The 19,739-nt window shown below is 37.4% G+C and overlaps 2 protein-coding genes across 2 annotated transcripts in view; one reads left to right on the top strand and one right to left on the bottom strand.

Annotated features, from left to right (window-relative positions):
* kiaa0930 overlaps positions 1-4,368 on the top strand; it is a 15,843-nt gene extending 11,475 nt beyond the window's left edge. Inside the window, exons 6-10 of the mRNA XM_016527413.1 lie at positions 1,001-1,141; positions 1,237-1,425; positions 1,557-1,716; positions 2,838-2,993; positions 3,094-4,368. Coding sequence (XP_016382899.1) covers positions 1,001-1,141; positions 1,237-1,425; positions 1,557-1,716; positions 2,838-2,993; positions 3,094-3,134 — 687 coding nt within the window. The 3' untranslated portion in view covers positions 3,135-4,368. The remainder of the gene's footprint in view (positions 1-1,000; positions 1,142-1,236; positions 1,426-1,556; positions 1,717-2,837; positions 2,994-3,093) is intronic.
* Positions 4,369-9,940: 5,572 nt separating this feature from the next.
* On the bottom strand, positions 9,941-18,475 carry LOC107719874 (nuclear pore complex protein Nup50-like). The gene is made up of 4 exons (XM_016527414.1): positions 17,683-18,475; positions 16,400-16,481; positions 16,197-16,315; positions 9,941-11,175 (listed from the first exon to the last, which is right to left on the bottom strand). Exons 1-4 carry the CDS (start codon positions 18,323-18,325, stop codon positions 10,976-10,978), a joined length of 1,044 nt encoding a protein of 347 aa, XP_016382900.1. The 5' UTR covers positions 18,326-18,475; the 3' UTR covers positions 9,941-10,975.
* Positions 18,476-19,739: the final 1,264 nt, after the last annotated feature.

Below are 19,739 nucleotides of genomic sequence, written 5' to 3' on the forward strand. Positions count from 1 at the left end.
ATTCAGCCAATCACAACGCACTGGATAGCTGGCCAATCAGCGTACACCTCGCTTTTCAGACCGATGAGCTTTGTAAAAATCGACGCGTTTCAGAAAGGCGGGGCATAGAGGAGCAACAATAATGTACATTATGTGGAAAATAATGTGTTTTTTTAACCTTAAACCACATAAACGCATTGCATTACACCAAATATACAACATAATGTTCTTTTTAGATATCATATGACCCCTTTAATGCAGCAACAGTTGAGTGCATGAAGTGTACAACATTCCACACTTCTTTTTTTCGGTGCACAAGAGTATTCAAAAGTATTCAATTAGAGTACAAGAGTATTTTAAGTTACATTTCATTTATATATTTTCTTTTCTCATTTTATTTCAAGTTTTAGTCATTTTGCTTTGTGATTTTGTCATATTTTTTTGTCTATATACTTTTTGTTAAGTTTTAGTTTATGTAGTACTTTCTGTTTAAACTAAACGGAAAAGAAAAATGTTGCCTTGGCAACTAGTTGGGAGAAAAAAAAAGTCCCAAGTACATTTGTGCAAAACATTTTTTCTGTTAATGTTTATTTTATTTCAAGTAATGAATAATGTTTTAATGTTTTTTGTTTTAGTTAACAACAATAACCCTGCTTCTCACTACCAGCCATTTTAGTTCCAACTTATGGTCTGTTTGTACTTTGTGCTGATTAGATCTAAATCATGGTGTGTTATGCTGTGTAATGTCATGATAATGCTTCTGCTCGTACACATCGCACTGTCTGCAGATTCAAGACAAAGTGTGTTTTTCTCCCGTTACACACAGCTGGGTGGCTGCTGAATTATACTCTGTCATTTAAAAATTTAATGTGTTGAACAAAACGGAGGAGACAAAACAGTGGGAATTGTACCACTGGTGAGCTGTACTACAAAAACACAGCCCTAATAATTAGTAATTCTGTATAAGCAGTGCTTTAATTGTCATAATTGGCTGTGATTGTTGTGTGTGTGTGTTGGGCAGGTGTTCAGCGATATGACTGTTGGAGAAGGTGAGATGGTATGTGTGGAGCTGGTGGCCAGTGACAAAAGCAACACATTTCAGGGTGTCATCTTCCAGGGCTCCATCCGCTACGAGGCTCTCAAGAAGGTCTATGATAACCGGGTATGCTTCCTTTTACATTTGTCCAAAGTATTTATTGTCTTATACATGCTTCTTGTGTGTATTTCTTGATATGTCTTGTGTGTACATCTTTATAGGCAAGCGTGGCTGCTAAGATGGCCCAGCGGATGTCATTCGGCTTCTACAAGTACAACAACATGGAGTTTGTGCGGATGAAGGGTCCTCAGGGTAAAGGTCATGCTGAGATGGCTGTGAGTCGTGTGCCCACTGGAGACACCTCACCCTGCGGCACTGAAGAGGACCAAGACTCGCCTCTTCACGAGAGAGTCAGTTAAACCCATTTTCTATTCCCACTTCATTAGATGTTTTCAATTAATGCACAAACCATTTGCATTTGTTCTCTGCATTGCTTTAATTTACGTTTTTGAAGTAATTGATAGCCCTGTTTTCCTCATAGGTGACATCATTCAGCACTCCCCCGACCCCGGAGAAAAACAGACCCTCCTTCTTCTCACCGTCACTCCGACGGAAAGTGCCCCGAAACCGAATCGCTGAGATGAAGAAATCACACTCGGCAAACGACAGTGAGGAGTTTTTCAGAGAAGAGGATGATGAAGGTACGCAAACGCACTGGAACAGTATTCGCATTTAACAACATTGAAAAGTTTTAGTGGCGTATTTTATAGCCTAGTTTTTTATCTTTAAATAGGTTGTTTTGGTTCTGATATTTTTTAGAGGTAAAATTAGCTGTGAATATACTGATTAAAAGAGTTTTCAGCGTTCATTTTCTGATCTATTTGTGATATCTCGCAGACTGAAACTGCAAATTACCGCAGCAAATAATAACGCAGTTCGGCTATTCTAATGACCTCTACTTTGTCCTATGGGACATGGAAGGGGAAGATATAATCCTTTTGTATAATCTGAATTTAAATTTCAAACTAAACTTTTGAATTTCAGAATTTTACAATATCTGAATTTCTTCATCTGAAAACTGTAATTTTATATGAATATGAATTGAATTGAATATGTATATTTCAAGTAATTTCACCTCTAAAAAAATCTGCTGTTATATAATATATATGTGACCCTGGACCACAAAACCAGTCATTTTTCGAAATTGAGATTTATACATCATCTGAAAGCTTTCCATTGATGTATGGTTTGTTAGGATAGGACAATATTTGTCCGAGATACAACTATTTGAATATCTGGAATCTGAGGGTGCAAAAAAATCTAAATATTGAGAAAATTGCCTTTAAAGTTGTCCAAATTCAGTTCTTAGCAATGCATATTACTAATCAAAAATTAAGTTATAATATATTTACAGTAGATATATTTACAGTAGGAAATGTACAAAATATCTTCATGGAACATGATCTTTACTTAATATCCTAATGATTTTTGGCATAAAAGAAAAATCAATAATTTTGACCCATACAGTGTATTTTTGGCTATTGCTACAAATATACCCATGCTACTTATGACTGGTTTTGTGGTCCAGGGTCACATAGATAAAATTAAATGCTGCATGTCTAAAATTCATATTTAGAAAATACAAATTTTTTAAATATATTTTTAGGAAAAATGTGTCTAGCTTATTGATAGTCCTTGTTTTAACAGGAAGAAATAAAAACAAATATGCCAGCAATTTTGTGGGTGGAAAAGCATTCCTTCCTTGCAACAGTGATAGTTTCAGTTTTAAAGTGAAATTAAAGGTACTTTCCTCTTTCCTCAGACATGTGCAATGCCACAAACTTGCGCTCCCGCTCTCTGTCAGGAACGGGCCGCTCGCTGGTGGGTTCTTGGCTCAAGCTGAACAGAAAAGAGGAGTATTTTCTGTTGTATTCTCATCTCACCTACGTGACTCTTCCTTTGCATCGCATCACCACAGGTACAGCACACCTGCCCTCCATACAAACATGCTTCTTTTACATCTGTTAGCCGTGAACACTAATTGTAGTGGCTAAATGGTTCCATTGTTTCTTTTTTAGATATTCTGGAGGTGAGACAAAAGCCCATTTTGATGACATAGCATTTACTGACTCCCCAAAAACCACATTACCAAGTGCCTCCTCACATCAGGCCTCTGAGGAACCGCCGTGTGGCGTACGGACAGATAACCAAAAACAAAAACTATGAACAATACACAACAGTGAACAAGAAGAGGATACCTAAGAAACAAACTCCATGAAGAAGTGCCTCTTCCACATGTTCCTCTGCCTGCGGCTTCAGAATGGCTCGAGACCTGGAACTAAAGTGGCACTAGACTGTGACACAAAAGGGAAATGTTTATTGGGAGATGAAACCTAATAAACGAATGACGTTCTTGTAAATACACTGCTGCTTAGATACTCAGTGAACTGCACCGACCACAGCCGTCTCCCTTCAACCCTCCTTCATAAGACACTCGTAGGTTTAACGATATTACTGATTTTGTGTGTAGTATATTTTCCAAAGGACGTTTCCTTGCAGCTCTAGGCCTTAATATTTCGCTAACCAGCTAATATATATCACACGTCGTCCTTTTGATAGCCCATTGCTGAATGTCCAGCAAATGTCCTCCTGTACATACACGACTGTCTGTTACTTGATATGTTCAAGGGGATTTATGATTTCCAAATACTAGTGAACATGACTTATCTCCTGAGAAGACTATGACGCATGTTTCGTAGGCCGTTTCCGGCAGATGGATGACGACACCACCTGAGCACAGTTCTTGGAAACATCTCCGTCCACAAAGACACTTTGTCCTTAACCATGACACTAGATCACACGATCCCACCCAGCAGACATTGCTTTTTTGATTTTTGGGTTTGTTCTCCGCTGTTTCTTCAAGTTTGGTGACTGTCGTCTAGTTTGTTTTGAATACTCTTTTGCACTAAAGGGCTTTTGGAGTTGAACATGTATAGCCAACCCAAAGTGTCAGTATTATTTTGTTTTGTACGTGTGTGTCAGCTGAATGTAATAACTGATCTGACAGCTTTAAATATCTATTTGATATTTGATAGGCAGATTTGCCAGCAGCATTTGAAGGTGTTGTTCAAACTATTTTAAGATCCTAGTCTTCAGTTTTAATTAATTTTTTGCTTGAGGTGCAAAGCTTCAGTGGAAGGCTGTTTTTAAGGAAGTTCCAGTTTGTTAAACGCTTTACGTGCGCTTTTGTATCAAGTGGTATTTAGCAGTAAATGTGCATGTTGTCGTATTTATGTTGTAATATATACACACCTTTTCTGTACATCTTTATGAAAATACACATTATAAAAAAAGCTCTTGTTCAAATTTATTGTCCAATTACTAAAAGTGTATTGTGGGATATCGCACAAATTCTAGGAGACTGCAACATGTGAAGGAACCACCACTGTTTATATAGAGCTACAGATTGATACAAACTTCTTCAAATATGAGACAAATTCAGAATCTGCTGCTCTAAAAATACAATGGTCTTATTATTTAGCTCAAATCAGTGTAGTTTTGATTGAGTTCAATTCAATAACTGTAAAGTTCAGTAAAATTTATACTGATAATAATCTAACAATTTTGGGTAAAAATAATTATTGATTAATCCTATTGGCAAAGGGCATCTCAGGAACCGCACTCCAGTGGTTTGAGGTCCTTCAAGGTACCTTGGAGAGGTGAGGTGTCCAAGTCGCAACATCTAACTACTGGGGTGCCTCAGGGCTCTGGACTATTGCAATGCTCTCTTGGCTGGTCTTCCAGCCAGTTCTATAAAACCGTTACAATTAATCCAGAAATTTTTAACGAACCGAAAAGAATGCCCGCCACACCTCTGTTTATCAATTTGCACTGGCTACCAATAGCTGCTCGCGGCACATCAACCATAACTCATTCAAAAACAGCCAGAAACCTTGGAGTTATGATAGATGATCAGCTGACTTTCTCAGACCACATTGCTAAAACTGCCCAGTCCTGCAGATTTGCTTTATTCAGGCTCTTTCTTTCGGAACATGCTTCACAACATGCTCCTTGTTCAAGCCCTTGTTCTGTCCAGGCTGGACTATTGCAATGCTCTCTTGGCTGGTCTTCCAGCCAGTTCTAGTCTACATGGCATCACTAGGTTCTGTCATTCAGAAACATGGCTTCTCATATCACTGCTATGCTGATGACACTCAACTCTACCTCTCATTCCATCCTGATGATCCGACGATAGCTGCTCGCGTCTCAGCATGTCTAACAGACATTTCTTGCTGGATGAAGGACCATCACCTTCAACTCAATCTTGCAACTGCTTATGGTTCCATCAAACCCATCGTTTCATCCCAATTTCACCATCCAGTTAGGCACATCAACCATAACTCATTCAAAAACAGCCAGAAACCTTGGAGTTATTCTTTAAAAAAAAAAAAAACCTTGCCCCTTTAGACTTGCACTCTATTCATTAACTAACTGCTTGTTTTCTTACAAAAAGATTAGAGAAGCTAGTGTTTTTTTTTTTATTCTATCTATTTGTTTTCTTTTTATTTATTATACAATTAACAAAAGCAAAAAAAAAAGGCCTCTAACACTAGCTTGCTCTATTCTCTTTCTATTCTATCTGTTTTCTTTTTATTTGTTATATAATAATAAAAAAAAAACCTTGCTACGTGTACTGTGTTAAACTGAGACTTGTTATAGCACTTGCATATCATTGCTCTCTTGTTGATTTTGATTGCTTCCATTGTTCTCATTTGTAAGTTGCTTGGGATAAAAGCATCTGCTAAATGACAATGTAATGTAAATGTAATTCATAAATGAACATACCATGTACTGCAACAAAACTTACAAAACTAAATCCTCTTACTGGTTGTGTACTGTAGATTAGTGATGGGCGCTTTCGACACACTGACAGCTTCATGAAGCATGTAATAACCTAAAACACTGTCTAACACTTGTTGGCTGCTCTGTTAATTCTTCGTCATCAGTTAGTAACCTAGGTGTGCTATTTGATAGCAGTCTTTCCTTTGAAAACGATGTTTCTAGCATTTGTAAAACCGCATTGTTTCTTAAAAATATAAATGTCAAATGCAGAAACGTTAATTCGTGCTTTCATGACCTCAAGGTTAGATTATTGTAATGCTTTATTGGGTGGTTGCTCTGTGCGCTTAATAAACTAGCTGCTGCTTTTTGGACCAGCTGGAGTTTGAGTTCTTACTAGAACCAGCACTGGCTCCCTATTGAACAACGAATACATTTTAAAATCTTGCTAATTACACCATGCTGGTTTCGCCAGGCCAGAGGAGAACTAGCCCCCCGACTGAGCCTGGTTTTTCCCAAGGTTTTTTTCCTCCATTTCTGTCTCCGTTTTGGTTCCTTGCCACTGTCGCCTTTGACTTGCTTAGTTGGGGACACAATTTCTGGCAATATAGGCTTGATTGCACAGACACTACTGGAAGAGAGCTGAACTGAGCTGGACGATGACATCACTGAATCATCATTGTACTGACTTTAACTGAAAGATTGACTGTTTGTTATTGTCCTCTTGCATTATTGAGAAACGACTTTCCTGTTTGACACTGTAAAGCTGCTTTGACACAATTTGTATTGTATAAAGCACTATATGAATAAAGGTGACTTGACAAATCTTTTGTTTTGAATCTGTGTTTCGAAGCTTGTGTTGAACTCGCTACATTACAAAATTTCAGTAAAGGAAGATTTGCTGGGCAAAACAGATGGTGCTATTATTGATAAAGAAAAAAAGCCTTAAAGCGGCTTTGGTCATACCGCTAGATGTCATTGATCTGGTCAACCGATGAATGAGTGGTTGGGTTAATGCAGAGCTGGGTAGTAACTGATTACATGCAATCTGGATTACGTAATCAGATTCCAAAAATCAAGAACTCGTAATTAGAGTGTAATCTGATTATTAGCATTATAAACTGTAACAGTTACTTTTTATGGATTACATGATTACATATGATTCACACAATGGCAGTAAATCATTCATAATTTATCGATTCTCCATAGTTCTTTTAAATGGATTCCCAAACGTTTTGTCAGCCAAAACCACTTTGACATTAAATAATTTATGAAATATCTCTGAGGAAGTTAATAGTTCAATAATTTAACAACACATTCACATGCTACAGTTTGACATCGCTTAATGGTCACACTGACATACAGGTAAACAAATGAAATATTTCTATTTGTAGTGTTTAATTAATTATTAGCCTTTTATCAACTCACCATCCCACTGCAGTTCTTATATTAAGCCCAGTTTGGGAAATCTGGTTTAATGTAATGTTTAATGCATTTTATGATGTTGGGGGGAAAAAAAAGGAATATATTATTTTATTTCTCTTTGCTTTTTTATATCAATATGGTATACATTCAATGGTAAGTTTAAAACAAGTTAGATAAAAAGTAATCTAAAAGTCTAAATCTAAATCTAAAAAGTAGTCAGAAGAATACATTAACCTACCTAAAATGAGTACCTTAGATTATGAGACTAACTACAATTTTCATAATATAATGTATAATCAGTAACGGATTACAATTTGTAAGTAATCTACCCAGCTCTGTACATATATATGTATCTATGTATTGTATTTATGTAGTGATTTTACTACAGTTTTACTACAGTTACTACTAAGTTTCACTAATTATACAAATTTGCATTTTTTAACATTGTGGGTTCAGTCCATGATTCAGGCTGATGACTCCAGTGTTTGACTCAGTTGGATTCACCAGCAGGTTCGACTGATTCTTTTAAAACAACCACACAGAACAAATTGGACAGCACATAATGCTGTATGTTTTCTGCATACAGACAGTAATGACAACGCAATATAAATTGTTTTCACATAGAATTCACAAACTGCCAACTCTAAATAATGTGAAGTCATTTAGATAGTTCTGTTTGTGCACACAGTCTGCAACATTCAGCTGTGTTAAACCATTGCAAAATCACATCAAATTCAACATCAATCTATTGAACTGATTTGTTGTATTGAAAATTATTTTAAAATGAATCATTACCAAAAACACAATATTGCTGTCTCCCACATTTTGCATGTTACTGCAGGATTTCCCCTTTTACAAATATTTAAATTTACAAATAAATATATTTACAACTAAGTGTTTTAAATGATTACAAAACATTTTAAATGCAAATACATAAACTTAAAGGGATACTCCACCCCAAAATGAAAATTTTGTCGTTAATCACTTACCCCCATGTCGTTCCAAACCCGTAAAAGCTTCGTTCGTCTTCGGAACACAATTTAAGATATTTTGGATGAAAACCGGGAGGCTTGTGACGGTCACATTGACTGCTTAGTAAATTACACTGTCAAGGTCTAGAAAAGTATGAAAGACACCGTCAGAATAGTCCATCTGCCATCAGCGGTTCAACCGTAACGTTATGAAGCGACCAGAATACTTTTTGTACGCGAAGAAAACAAAAATAACGACTTTATTCAACAATTCGTCTCCTCTATGTCTGTCGTATGCTGCTTGCGTTCAGTGAATATTCTCCAAAATGGCGCTATGGTGATGCGGTCGTTATTTAATATAATAAAAGTCGTTATTTTAGTTTTTTTCGCGTACAAAAAGTATTCTCGTCGCTTCATAACGTTACGGTTGAACCACTGATGGCAGATGGACTATTCTGACGATGTCTTTCATACTTTTCTGGACATTGACAGCGTAATTTACTTGGCAGTCAATCGGACAGTCACAAGCCTCCCAGTTTTCAACCAAAATATCTTAAATTGTGTTCCAAAGACGAACTAAGCTTTTACGGGTTTGGAACGACATGGGGGTAAGTGATTAACGACAAAATTTTCATTTTGGGGTGGAGTATCCCTTTAATTTAAAGGAAATGTTGAACATTGTTGGTCCAAAACTAGTGTGCCACTACTTGAAAACATTGATTTGTCACTTTATCAGTTCTATTTATCTTTTAATTTCATATGTTTGATTTTAATTCTGTAATTTATTGCTAGAAAATGTATATATATAAAAAAAGTCCCATATGGCCACCTTTTTGACATTTTTAAAAGGTGAAGCACCTTTCACTGTTTACAAACAATAGAAATACAGCAGTGTGCCAGGCCCTGGTTTGTATACATTTTGAAAATCAGTGGTATTAAATCATCCTGAATCCGATTCAGAACTCAAGGGCCTCTTAATTCAAGTTTGTGATATGGAGTGGATTATTCAGTGCTTCCAGTTCAAACTCTTAAAAGGGGGCAGCACTTGAATAGAATCTTCTTGATGTTTGATTAAACACAAATCATCAGCTGTCTTAGTACATTGACAGTTATTTAAATTCAGTATAAAGTAGGTGCTTAACCATTAGAATATATTGTTTATCCGTTAAATACATGGACACGGAAATACATAAACCAATGGACAAGAACACAAAATATGTTAAATTAATCATTCTACCTATTTAATGAGGTTTGCAACCTTATTACTGATATTTACATCTAAATGGTATACTGATATTTAGGCCAGAATGAGTAACAGGGTAGCAGAGGGAGAGTTCACCCAAAAATATAAACCTGTTATTTGATAGCCCTCATGTTGTTCTAAACCGTACTTACTTTCTTCTGTGTAACACAAAAGATAATTTTTTTGTCCATACAATGAAAGTCAGTGATCACCAAAATGTTTCATCAAACTGTCTTTTGTTTCACAGGTTTGGAATGAAATGAGAGTGAGTAAATGATTTGAGATGACAATTTATTTTTGTGCAAACTACTGTTTAGTACTAGTAGTAAGTAGATCCACTCTTCTAACTAGAAGGGAGTATCACATGGTAAGGGTGAAGGCAGAAGGTTGTGTCATTAAAATAAAAAGGGCATTTTTCTAAAATAAATGAAAAAATACAACAGATGGTCAATTATAACACTATTTTTAATCTTTAAGTCAGCAAGTAGGATACCCATTTGTACAAAAATGTGATTTACATCATGCGTGTACTGGAAATGAAACCAATCATGTCGGGTTCATATGATTTATTCACCACTGAATTAATGTAAGGTAGATCTAGTGCTGCTCAACACTTAAAAACACATACCTCATCGTATAAGGCAGTAAAAGGCCACTTACAGGGGAAAGGAAAAAAAAAAAACTTCGGGAGATCATCTTCAGGACAGATTGCCATAAAGCATTCATTCTCAACCTCAGCAGTTCTGTGGTTTATATACATCAGGTCATTCAATATACAGAAAACAACATCCACACGTGCCATAATCCAAAATAAATACCATCACAGAAAAGTACTGCGAGAAAATGATATATATATATATATATATAAAATAACTAGGTCTATCTGATCACTTCCTCATATGAAGGACTGTGAGGAATTACTTTTGATTAAAGCAGTGGAAATCTTCTGATGCATATTTTGTTCTCCAAAAGATATTTGAAGCAAATCAATTTCAAGATCTTCAATGTAATACTGAACTCTAAACAATTCCTCCTGCAAGCATAGAAAACTGTACAGAACTGATCTTCTCCATACTTGTCTTGAAAATCGAGTCACAGAATTAAAAACAAATCAACAAAACGATCCTTGTAAAACAGTCGGCTGTCTAAACCTCGAATAATTCCTTAAATAGCAGCTAAATTAAAACCCAAAGGAATGTCTATGAATACGGACTCGTGTCTTTGCTATAACAAATGTGGCTGTCGTCATTATCGATCGACTTTTCTCAACCATCTCTGATACAATGAACAGCATTTACAGTAGGACCACGAGTGATTTCACAGTAGGTGAACCAATTGGTTTCCGTCACTCTAGACGATTTACAGGACGTAACCGAACAGTTCTAGATCAGACAGAGAGTAAATGTGTGTGTGTGTGTGTTGTGTAACTGGGGTCGTACGAGCCACATTCAGTCAAACACATATGAGACGGGGGATGAGGCTTTAGGCTTTTTTCTCTTGCAGGATTCGATGCAGCTCATCTGCGTCCTCTGCTGTTTTCACGCGTATGAGCACTGGGACGGGCGTGCTGGGGTTCTTGTCATCCACAGGAGGGTTTGGCACACACACCACCATCATGTTGTTTTTGCCAGTTCGTGAGCAGGGCATGGAAGAGGGCACCATGATGTTCAACAAGATGTTCCCTATGAAAAACCAGAGAAGCCAGTAAGCACCCATTCATCACATGCTAGGTGAAGTTCTGTTATGTGTACAAACTAAAGCTGCATAAGTAAAAAAAAAATACATCTATAGCCTATTTGATACATCCCTTTAAAAAAGGAGACAATGTTTTTTTTTTCTTTTTTCATTACTCTTTGACAAATATAAAGCTCAAAAGAGCAGCATTTATTTGAAATAAAAATCTTTTTTTAACATTATAAATCTTTAGTCTTTACTGTCACATTTGATCAATTTAATGGGTCCTTGAAGTAATATTTCTGTCTTTTTTTTTTTATCTTACCCTAAACTTCTGATTGGTAGTTTATCATGGTTTCCACAAAAATATTAAATAGCAAACAGGGTGAAGAAATTTCCCTTGCGTTGATTTTGAGTGGCTCAATATTGCAATATGCAATATTATCACCATTTGTTTATTTATTTATCCATCTATCTACATAATTAAGCTCATTGGTATATTAATATATGTATAATAGTACCGTATTGTCCCGAATATAAGACAATGTTTTTTTCTTGGAAATACATCTGAAAAAACACGGTCGTCTTATATTCAGGGTCTAGACTTTGACATGTCAATAATTACACCCACAACAATAGGTGACGCCAAATACGCATAAAACGAGTGTGCCATGAAATACGTAATGTAATGGTATGTTCCGATTCCCGAATCTGACTGGACAAGAGGCTTTCAGTTTTGTTGACATTTCAGCAGTGTTAGTACAGGGACTTGTCTCTGCATTCATTTTACACAGGCTGTCAGTCAGTGCAGTTACATTGTTATGCCAGGAGGTGGCGGCAAAAGACAGAGGACGAGTGAGTTAACTAATATATTTAAAAATGCTTCATTCATGAATGAAACGGTGTTTAAATTAATTTAACTTTGAAAGCCACTTTACAAGGCTCAATCGACGATCAACACATTACCTGGTTAATGCTGAAGCTGATGTGTCACTTCATAGAGAACAATGCCATTGATTCAATGCACTGAACAGCGCTGCCACAGTCATGGGAAATCCCCTTAAATGCTGAAAGCATGCTATGACAAAGATATCGCTTTCATCTTCTGACAACTGATGGGAAACTGATTTTGTCCAGAAACAAATGACTTGACCTTAAGGACAGACGCAGATAATCGTGCATGCTCAGTCCATCTCTCTCTCTCTCGCTCTCTTTCTGTCTGTTTATTGCAAATCTACAGAACCCATGTACAAATCACAATGTTACACAGAGTCTTAATGACCTAAAAATTAGCCAGTTGGTGTAAAAACATTACTCTCTTCACTTGTTATGATATTACAGTTTTTCTGAATTGCTAAAACACTAAACCCCAATCTCTGAACCAAATTCTCACTAGCTTAAACCAATTCGTCAAATAAAGCACTCTTTCTGCTAAACCTTAAAACACGTTCAGGCAGTTAGGCTCTATTTGCAAATCTCATGCACTCTTTTTGTAAAACTCTAAACACATTCTCATTCACTTAAACACTTATCATACTGTGATGCATTTGTGCTGCAAAATGCTAAACACAAGCGGCAAAAGTTAAACACAACTAAAGCACAGTTGTCATCGTTTACACACGATTCAAAATTGTTCACACTTGTTTCTAATGATGTGATCAAACCAACTGTACAAAATATTAGGGCTGGACCAGAATATTCGATTATTCAAATATTCGTTCGGTGGGTTGACATTCGATTTTCAATTTTGAGATTCGAATATTCCTTCTTTTTTTTTCTCGAACACCTGCCATCCCCCGCGAAACGGTTCTCATTCGCGCTTGAATATGAATCGCCCACGAGTGAACGTCATGAACGTCATGATTCAGTTCATCTGGAAGAGAAGACAAAAATGCCAAAGACCTCAGTTAAATAAAGCACTCTTTCTGCTAAACCTTAAAACACGTTCAGGCAGTTAGGCTCTATTTGCAAATCTCATGCACTCTTTTTGTAAAACTCTAAACACATTCTCATTCACTTAAACACTTATCATACTGTGATGCATTTGTGCTGCAAAATGCTAAACACAAGCGGCAAAAGTTAAACACAACTAAAGCACAGTTGTCATCGTTTACACACGATTCAAAATTGTTCACACTTGTTTCTAATGATGTGATCAAACCAACTGTACAAAATATTAGGGCTGGACCAGAATATTCGATTATTCAAATATTCGTTCGGTGGGTTGACATTCGATTTTCAATTTTGAGATTCGAATATTCCTTCTTTTTTTTTCTCGAACACCTGCCATCCCCCGCGAAACGGTTCTCATTCGCGCTTGAATATGAATCGCCCACGAGTGAACGTCATGAACGTCATGATTCAGTTCATCTGGAAGAGAAGACAAAAATGCCAAAGACCTCAGTTGTGTGGGAGCACTTTAAATTGAGTGAGGACAAGTAAAAAAACCTACAGTAGCCCAGCCTAATAATAATTTGTCTATATTAAAAGTAGTGCTCTTAACAGACCCGTGTGTTTTGTATCACTAGTGCAGTGTCCGTTCTCGGAGCATGTAAGCCCTGCATGCGCGCCGCTTCCGGATCGCGCTGTTCTGTAGTTTATTACGTTTATCAATTCTGAACGTGTTGCGTGTCCATATTGCACCAAAATACGACACTGCACTCCCTTGGGTCCGCAGCCACACACCCGCCATGCGTGAAGTCGATTGGATGAATGGTTCTTGACATAATAAAAATGTAAACAGACAGACAGACACAGAGATTCCTGCCTTTATTACACCGTGTCTACACCGGATGCGACAGTTGCCGCGCCGCAACAGCTGAAGTCTGTCTACACTGGATGCGAAAAAGCGACCGTTGAAAATCATTTGAAATTTGTGCCAATACGTCATAAATAGAACGCAGCAGCAGTTTTCTGTCGGGAATTTGTTGTGTGATTCACGATGATGTGTCGCGCCGCATCCAGTGTAGACCGCATCACTGATTATAATGAGTTCTATAGTATTTTGTCGCACCGAGCCGTTCGCGTTCAATGTAGACACGGTGTTAGAGAGAGGAATATGTTCAGCCCCCTCCCTCCGAAGCTTCGAATATTCGGTGTTGATTACTACCGAAGCTTCGAAGCTCAAAAAATGGTATTCGGACCAGCCCTACAAAATAGGAGTCAGTTCAGAGTGCACAAGTGGCACAGGTGACTGAATGATGATACGAACAATAGATGGAAACAATCTGAGAAGGAGAGGAGGAAGGAGTGTACTGTAACATGCTATTCATTTAGAGTTTTATTTGACATTTTTAGCCTTTGCAGTTGGACTGCAGTATTTTTGCAGCATCCAAGTGCTGAATATATACAAACATTCAGTACTATACAATATTCAGCACAATACTGTTCTTGCAGTACATACAGTAGGCCTATACAATATATTCACCTTACTCAGTTGCAATTACTATGGTTTTTTACAGAATTGTAAAATTGTTTACTCAATACAATATACTTTTTTCTGGTAATGTTCTGGATGCTGTGTTTTCCATTTTTCTCTGTAGTGTCTAATGAATGCTCTGTAGTGTTTATTTTATTGACTCATGTGTGTGTGATCTGAGAGCACCGGTTGATTTTGAGTGCAAGTGAAATGGTTTTGCAGTGATTGTTTGATTTTGATGGAAGAGTCAGAGGTTTCGTGAATTTAGTTTGAGTATTTGGATTTGTGTTTAAGGTTTTGAGAAAATGAGTGATGGTTTCAAGAAATGTGTTTTAGCAATTCAGAAAAACTGTAGCTTATTGAGCATTCATTACATGTGCATTAAGTGTAAAATAAAGGGCATAGTGCATGAAAAAGAAAAAAGCGTGAACATCGACGTTGTGGCGGTCGCTCACAATACGGTTTTACAATATTGCGGTTATCGCGACGGCCCTAACAGCAAAAACTGTTTTCAACATTGATAATAAAAATGTTTCTTCAGCACCAAATCAGCATATTAGAATGAGGTTTAGGGTGTGCTTTGAAGGTCCCATATTTTACACCTTTCTGGAGTTTTATTTTAGGTTTTGATGTCCTTAAGAATATATATTTGCGGTATAAGTACCAAAAACCATCTCAATATATTTTTACAGCTCCTTTCTCAGGAGCTCTGCTGAGAACAGGTCGATTTTGGCCCGTCTAATTAATATTCATGAGCCTCTCTTCTGATTGGCCTGTTGTTGTTGTGTATGAAATAATGTCTGCGTGCATGTGTATAAAACAACAAACTTGACGATTTATATATAATCATTTGTAATTGTATATACATTATTGTGATTAATTGTGGCTGGAACAATAATGTAGCTGTAAAAATAGTTGCCTGCTGAAATTGAAATGTATATACACCTTCATCATGACTAGATAGACACGGTGAGTTTGTCTTTACATGTTAAATGTGATCCACCTCGTAGTAACAATCCTGTCAGATCGTCCATCCTTTGAGTGAGAGTGCAACGTTACAGGTCGGCCGATCTGGTTTCGTGGTTAAAGTTAACCTTTTCGACATGTTTCCGTGTTGTCGTTGCTCGGCAATAGCATGGAGGCGATGTTGTCTGGGGGTTTGGCAAAAGGATAGTGGGACTGTGGGCGTTATCATGAAAAAAGCCAGGAAATTTCAGTTTTGACAATATGGGACCTTTAATGACAACTTCACAACTTTGTGTTGACTGACAATGCCATCATTACGCTGCTAGGTTAACTACAAACTAGTTGACTGCATTTCATGAAATGCCAAGCAGGAGGATCCAAGATCTCGTCTAATAATTTGATCTCTATTAATCATACACGCCATGTGCCTTATATCTAATAACTGCAACTTTATTTCTCACACTCGGAGATAAAATGGCAGTGATAACTGTGATTACTTCTTGTGACTGACTTTATATCTCACAATTTACATTTTAATTAACACAGAGCTTGATTATTGTTGTCAATATCAGCCTGAAAAAGTTTCTTACAAGATAAATTTGTATTGGGATTCAGTTCACTGATGACACAGATGCAGACACTTACCCAGGTTGGTGTCGGCTCGCACTAAAAGCTGAAGTTTGCTCTCAGCCACCATCTTCAGATGCAGTGTTCCGACCCCTTTCTCCTTAAACTCTCCGTCCTTCTTATAAAACAACTTACACCTGCGGAAAGATCATTTTGAAATATAACTTATGAGAGAAGTAGATGATGCGTTTAAAGATTGAATGACAGGACATGATGTGTACTTTTTGGAGTAGAAGGCGTCTTTCTCCTTGATCTCTTTTACCACAGGAACGGGCGGCTCCTCTGATTGCTCCCCATTTTCATCTAAAACAGAAGGAACAGTACATTTGAGAAAAAAAACTAAACATTTGTGCAATAATCCAAAATAATCGTTATAAATGTTAGTTCTGTGTGAGCATCATGTTAAACTATGCATCATCTGCAAGTTTTAGTTGATAAATGTTGATAATGTGGGGAAGTCGTGGCCTAATGGTTAGAGAGTCGGACTCCTGAGAATAGCCCACATGCAATTTCATTATCAATTAGAACATTCATGAGTATCATACAAGATTTAGCCATATTTTTGCACACAATAAATGCTGAAGTTGCTGTAGAATGCGGTACATTTGTTTTTTTTTTACAACTTTCAATCTGTACATTTTGTTTAAAAAGTAAAATGTGCAATACTGGGGAATTTAAAGTCTGCATGAAATCAAAATTTACAAAATTCATTTTGTAAGCGCACATTGCTAATCTTGAGGTGAACAACGTACCAATATACAAGTTAATCCACTGAAAAAAAATAGTTTGTCTTGGTAATCTTTAATCAAAATCTGAACATTTGCTTCTGCTCTGGAATGGCATTCCTTCTCTGGTGACATCAGTTTGACGGCTAGGGCAATGGCTTGGGAAGAATATGCTTAACCACGCCCCTCTAACCGTTAGTTTGCTGTGAGAGATGAGGAGCGCATATCTATTCAATATTCTGTTTCAGTTGGAAATACATCAGTATACTGAAAGTCGGCAGCAGCTTCCGGTTCACGCAGACTTTAAAATTACGCTATTCAAATATTGTTATTTAAAACAATTTTGCCCCAAAACAAAGTCAAATTTGACTAATCAATTATCAAAATAGTTGTTAATTGCAGCCTAAATTATTGTTTAAACATTTTTTTTTTTTTTTTTGGTGAATGAAAAAATCATGTTCTGAACATTAATGAAATTACATTTCTATAGCATCTCTACTGAGAGAATAAATTATTTTCTCCCACATTTAAACTTAAATGTACCGTGTTTTGACCGTTACACAGAACATCCCCATAACGATTAATATATCTAGGAAAATACAGTAACAATAAACACTAGACATAATAAACACATTAGACTGAAATGAAACTGCCTTTAAATACAAACTAAATGACACCACTCACAATTATACAGTGAGAAACTGAACTGTGAATGTGAATCAGTGTGTTTGCTGTATTAGTGAATAAGTGAACACACTCTGCATGTGCTGCTCAAGTACCTGCAGTCTGGCTGTTGCTGGCTGCCTTCAGAGAGGATGACACCGCAGGACTGACACTACTGACCGCTGTTCCAAACATATGCACGCCTGAAGAGGAGGAAGAGGAAGAAAACGAGAAAGACGGTGCTCCACTGGATGCAAGTGCACCAAGCACAGAGCTGTCCACCTTCTGGCCGAAATTAAAGGAGACGCCTGGAGGAGCCACGGCTGCTGGTTTGTCTGCTGCAGCACCATCCTTATCTTTGAATGAGAAGAGCTGTGGCGCTGCACCGCTGACAGACACAGTCACAGTAGCACCCGTGCCGGAAACAGAAGCTACTGTTCCGCTCGTCAGAAGCTGCTTCTGCTCCCCTCCAAATGACAAGCCATCCGCCCCACTTTCTGATGCACCGCTGCCATATTTCTTCTCAATGCTGGCCAGATGTCGCTCGTAGTCACGAAAGATGGGATTGAGGTCGCACAGGGGGTTATCATTGACATGCTTGGTGATCCAGTCACGCACAGAGCAGTTTAATGCGGTGAGCTGCCGGTTGTATTCTTTACTGCTGGAGGCGGAGCCATTAGAGGTGACATCACCATCTGTGGGCTTGGAGGGGGTGGAGCTGTTGAATGTTAAGGGACCTGAGGATGAAAGGAGAGACATCAGGTGACTAACTGCTCTAAATGCTGTTCTGCTAACAGCATGATGCTCATTCTCCCTCTCTGACTGCAGAGTGTTGCGTTCAGAGCAGCCAACTCAAGTCATATGACCTGATTTAATGCCAACTCATGAATAGATATTTGGCCTATAACAACAATGAAAATTGGCAGCAACAGACAAAAATCTGTTTTTCTTAAATATGTTAAGCGGGGGGAGAGGGATGTGCCGGAATTAAAGGGGTGGTTGATTGCGATTTCACTTTTTTAACGTTAGTTAGTGTGTAATGTTGCTGTTTGAGCATAAACAATATCTGTAAAGTTACGAAACTGAAAGTTCAATGCAAACGGAGATATCGTCTTTTAAAATTCTGGCAGTTTAATGCCTACAAAAACGAAGTTTCAAAATCAATGTTCTATGAAGTATGAGACAACAACAAACAAAAAACATAGGCCTACCATTAAAAGCAGTGCTTGCACAGGTTCTGCACAATCCTCTTCAATAATATCCTCTGCTTCTCAATCGGGCTCAAACTGATAAGCGATATTAACGACACCTTTGTTTACAATACAACCGGAGCACATGCCGCTGAGGAGAGGGGCGGGACATTTAGACGTGCACTAGAGGTGGTTTAGCTAATCACAACACACTGGGCTAGCTAACCAATCAGAGTCCATCACCTATTTCTAAGGGAGGGGCTTCATAAAAGCAGGAAATTGATCAGCCTGTTTCTCAGAGAAGGGACAGAGCAGTGTGGAATAAAGGTAAATTATGTGAAAAATAATGCGTTTTTTAAAAAAAACGAAGCATTAACATGTTAGACTGCACCCCATAAACACAATCAAGCCTAGAAAAAAACCACTGAACCACCCCTTTAAAATACTTTGAGGTAAATTATGTGAAAAATAATGCGTTTTTTAAAAAAAACGAAGCATTAACATGTTAGACTGCACCCCATAAACACAATCAAGCCTAGAAAAAAACCACTGAACCACCCCTTTAAAATACTTTGTCACATCTCAGTGTAGTATGCAGTGACTGGCAGACATTTGTAAAATGATTTCTTCAAGTAGTGTAACACTAGCCAGGTATCAATATTTTTTATTAACAAACCTGTATTGCATAAAAAGCTAGATGGATAGACCAATTAATTATATAATTATGTTTTGTCAAAACTTGTGCCATACTAATTAATTTCCTTGGTTGTGTGTCTGTTGAACTCATTAATTGAAAGGAAGCCAGTTCTCAATGTGCTCATTGTCAGACTGGGTTGGTGCCACAACACTAAAAATACCAGTTTGTGGTTTATAGGGTAAACAGTCGCTGTGATTGCCAAATGAAGAGCTGGGATAATGCACAAATACAAAAGCAGCTGAGAATACTTCTGCCCAAAATAGATTATGAATTGAGACCAGATCCA

The sequence above is a fragment of the Sinocyclocheilus rhinocerous genome, unplaced genomic scaffold, assembly GCF_001515625.1.
Source record: "Sinocyclocheilus rhinocerous isolate Xijiao unplaced genomic scaffold, SAMN03320098_v1.1 scaffold2196, whole genome shotgun sequence".
NCBI classification, from domain to species: domain Eukaryota; kingdom Metazoa; phylum Chordata; class Actinopteri; order Cypriniformes; family Cyprinidae; genus Sinocyclocheilus; species Sinocyclocheilus rhinocerous.

What these genes read in the sequence shown, in the direction of transcription:
- LOC107719874 (XM_016527414.1), bottom strand. Translation starts at nt 18,325, where the DNA reads ATGTCTCTCCTTTCATCCTCAGGTCCCTTAACATTCAACAGCTCCACC. An exon ending in GACGCCTTCTACTCCAAAAA is followed by an intron (nt 16,316 to 16,399) that starts GTACACATCATG and finishes ATCTTTCCGCAG; the next exon opens with GTGTAAGTTGTTTTATAAGA. An exon ending in GCGAGCCGACACCAACCTGG is followed by an intron (nt 11,176 to 16,196) that starts GTAAGTGTCTGC and finishes GGTTTTTCATAG; the next exon opens with GGAACATCTTGTTGAACATC.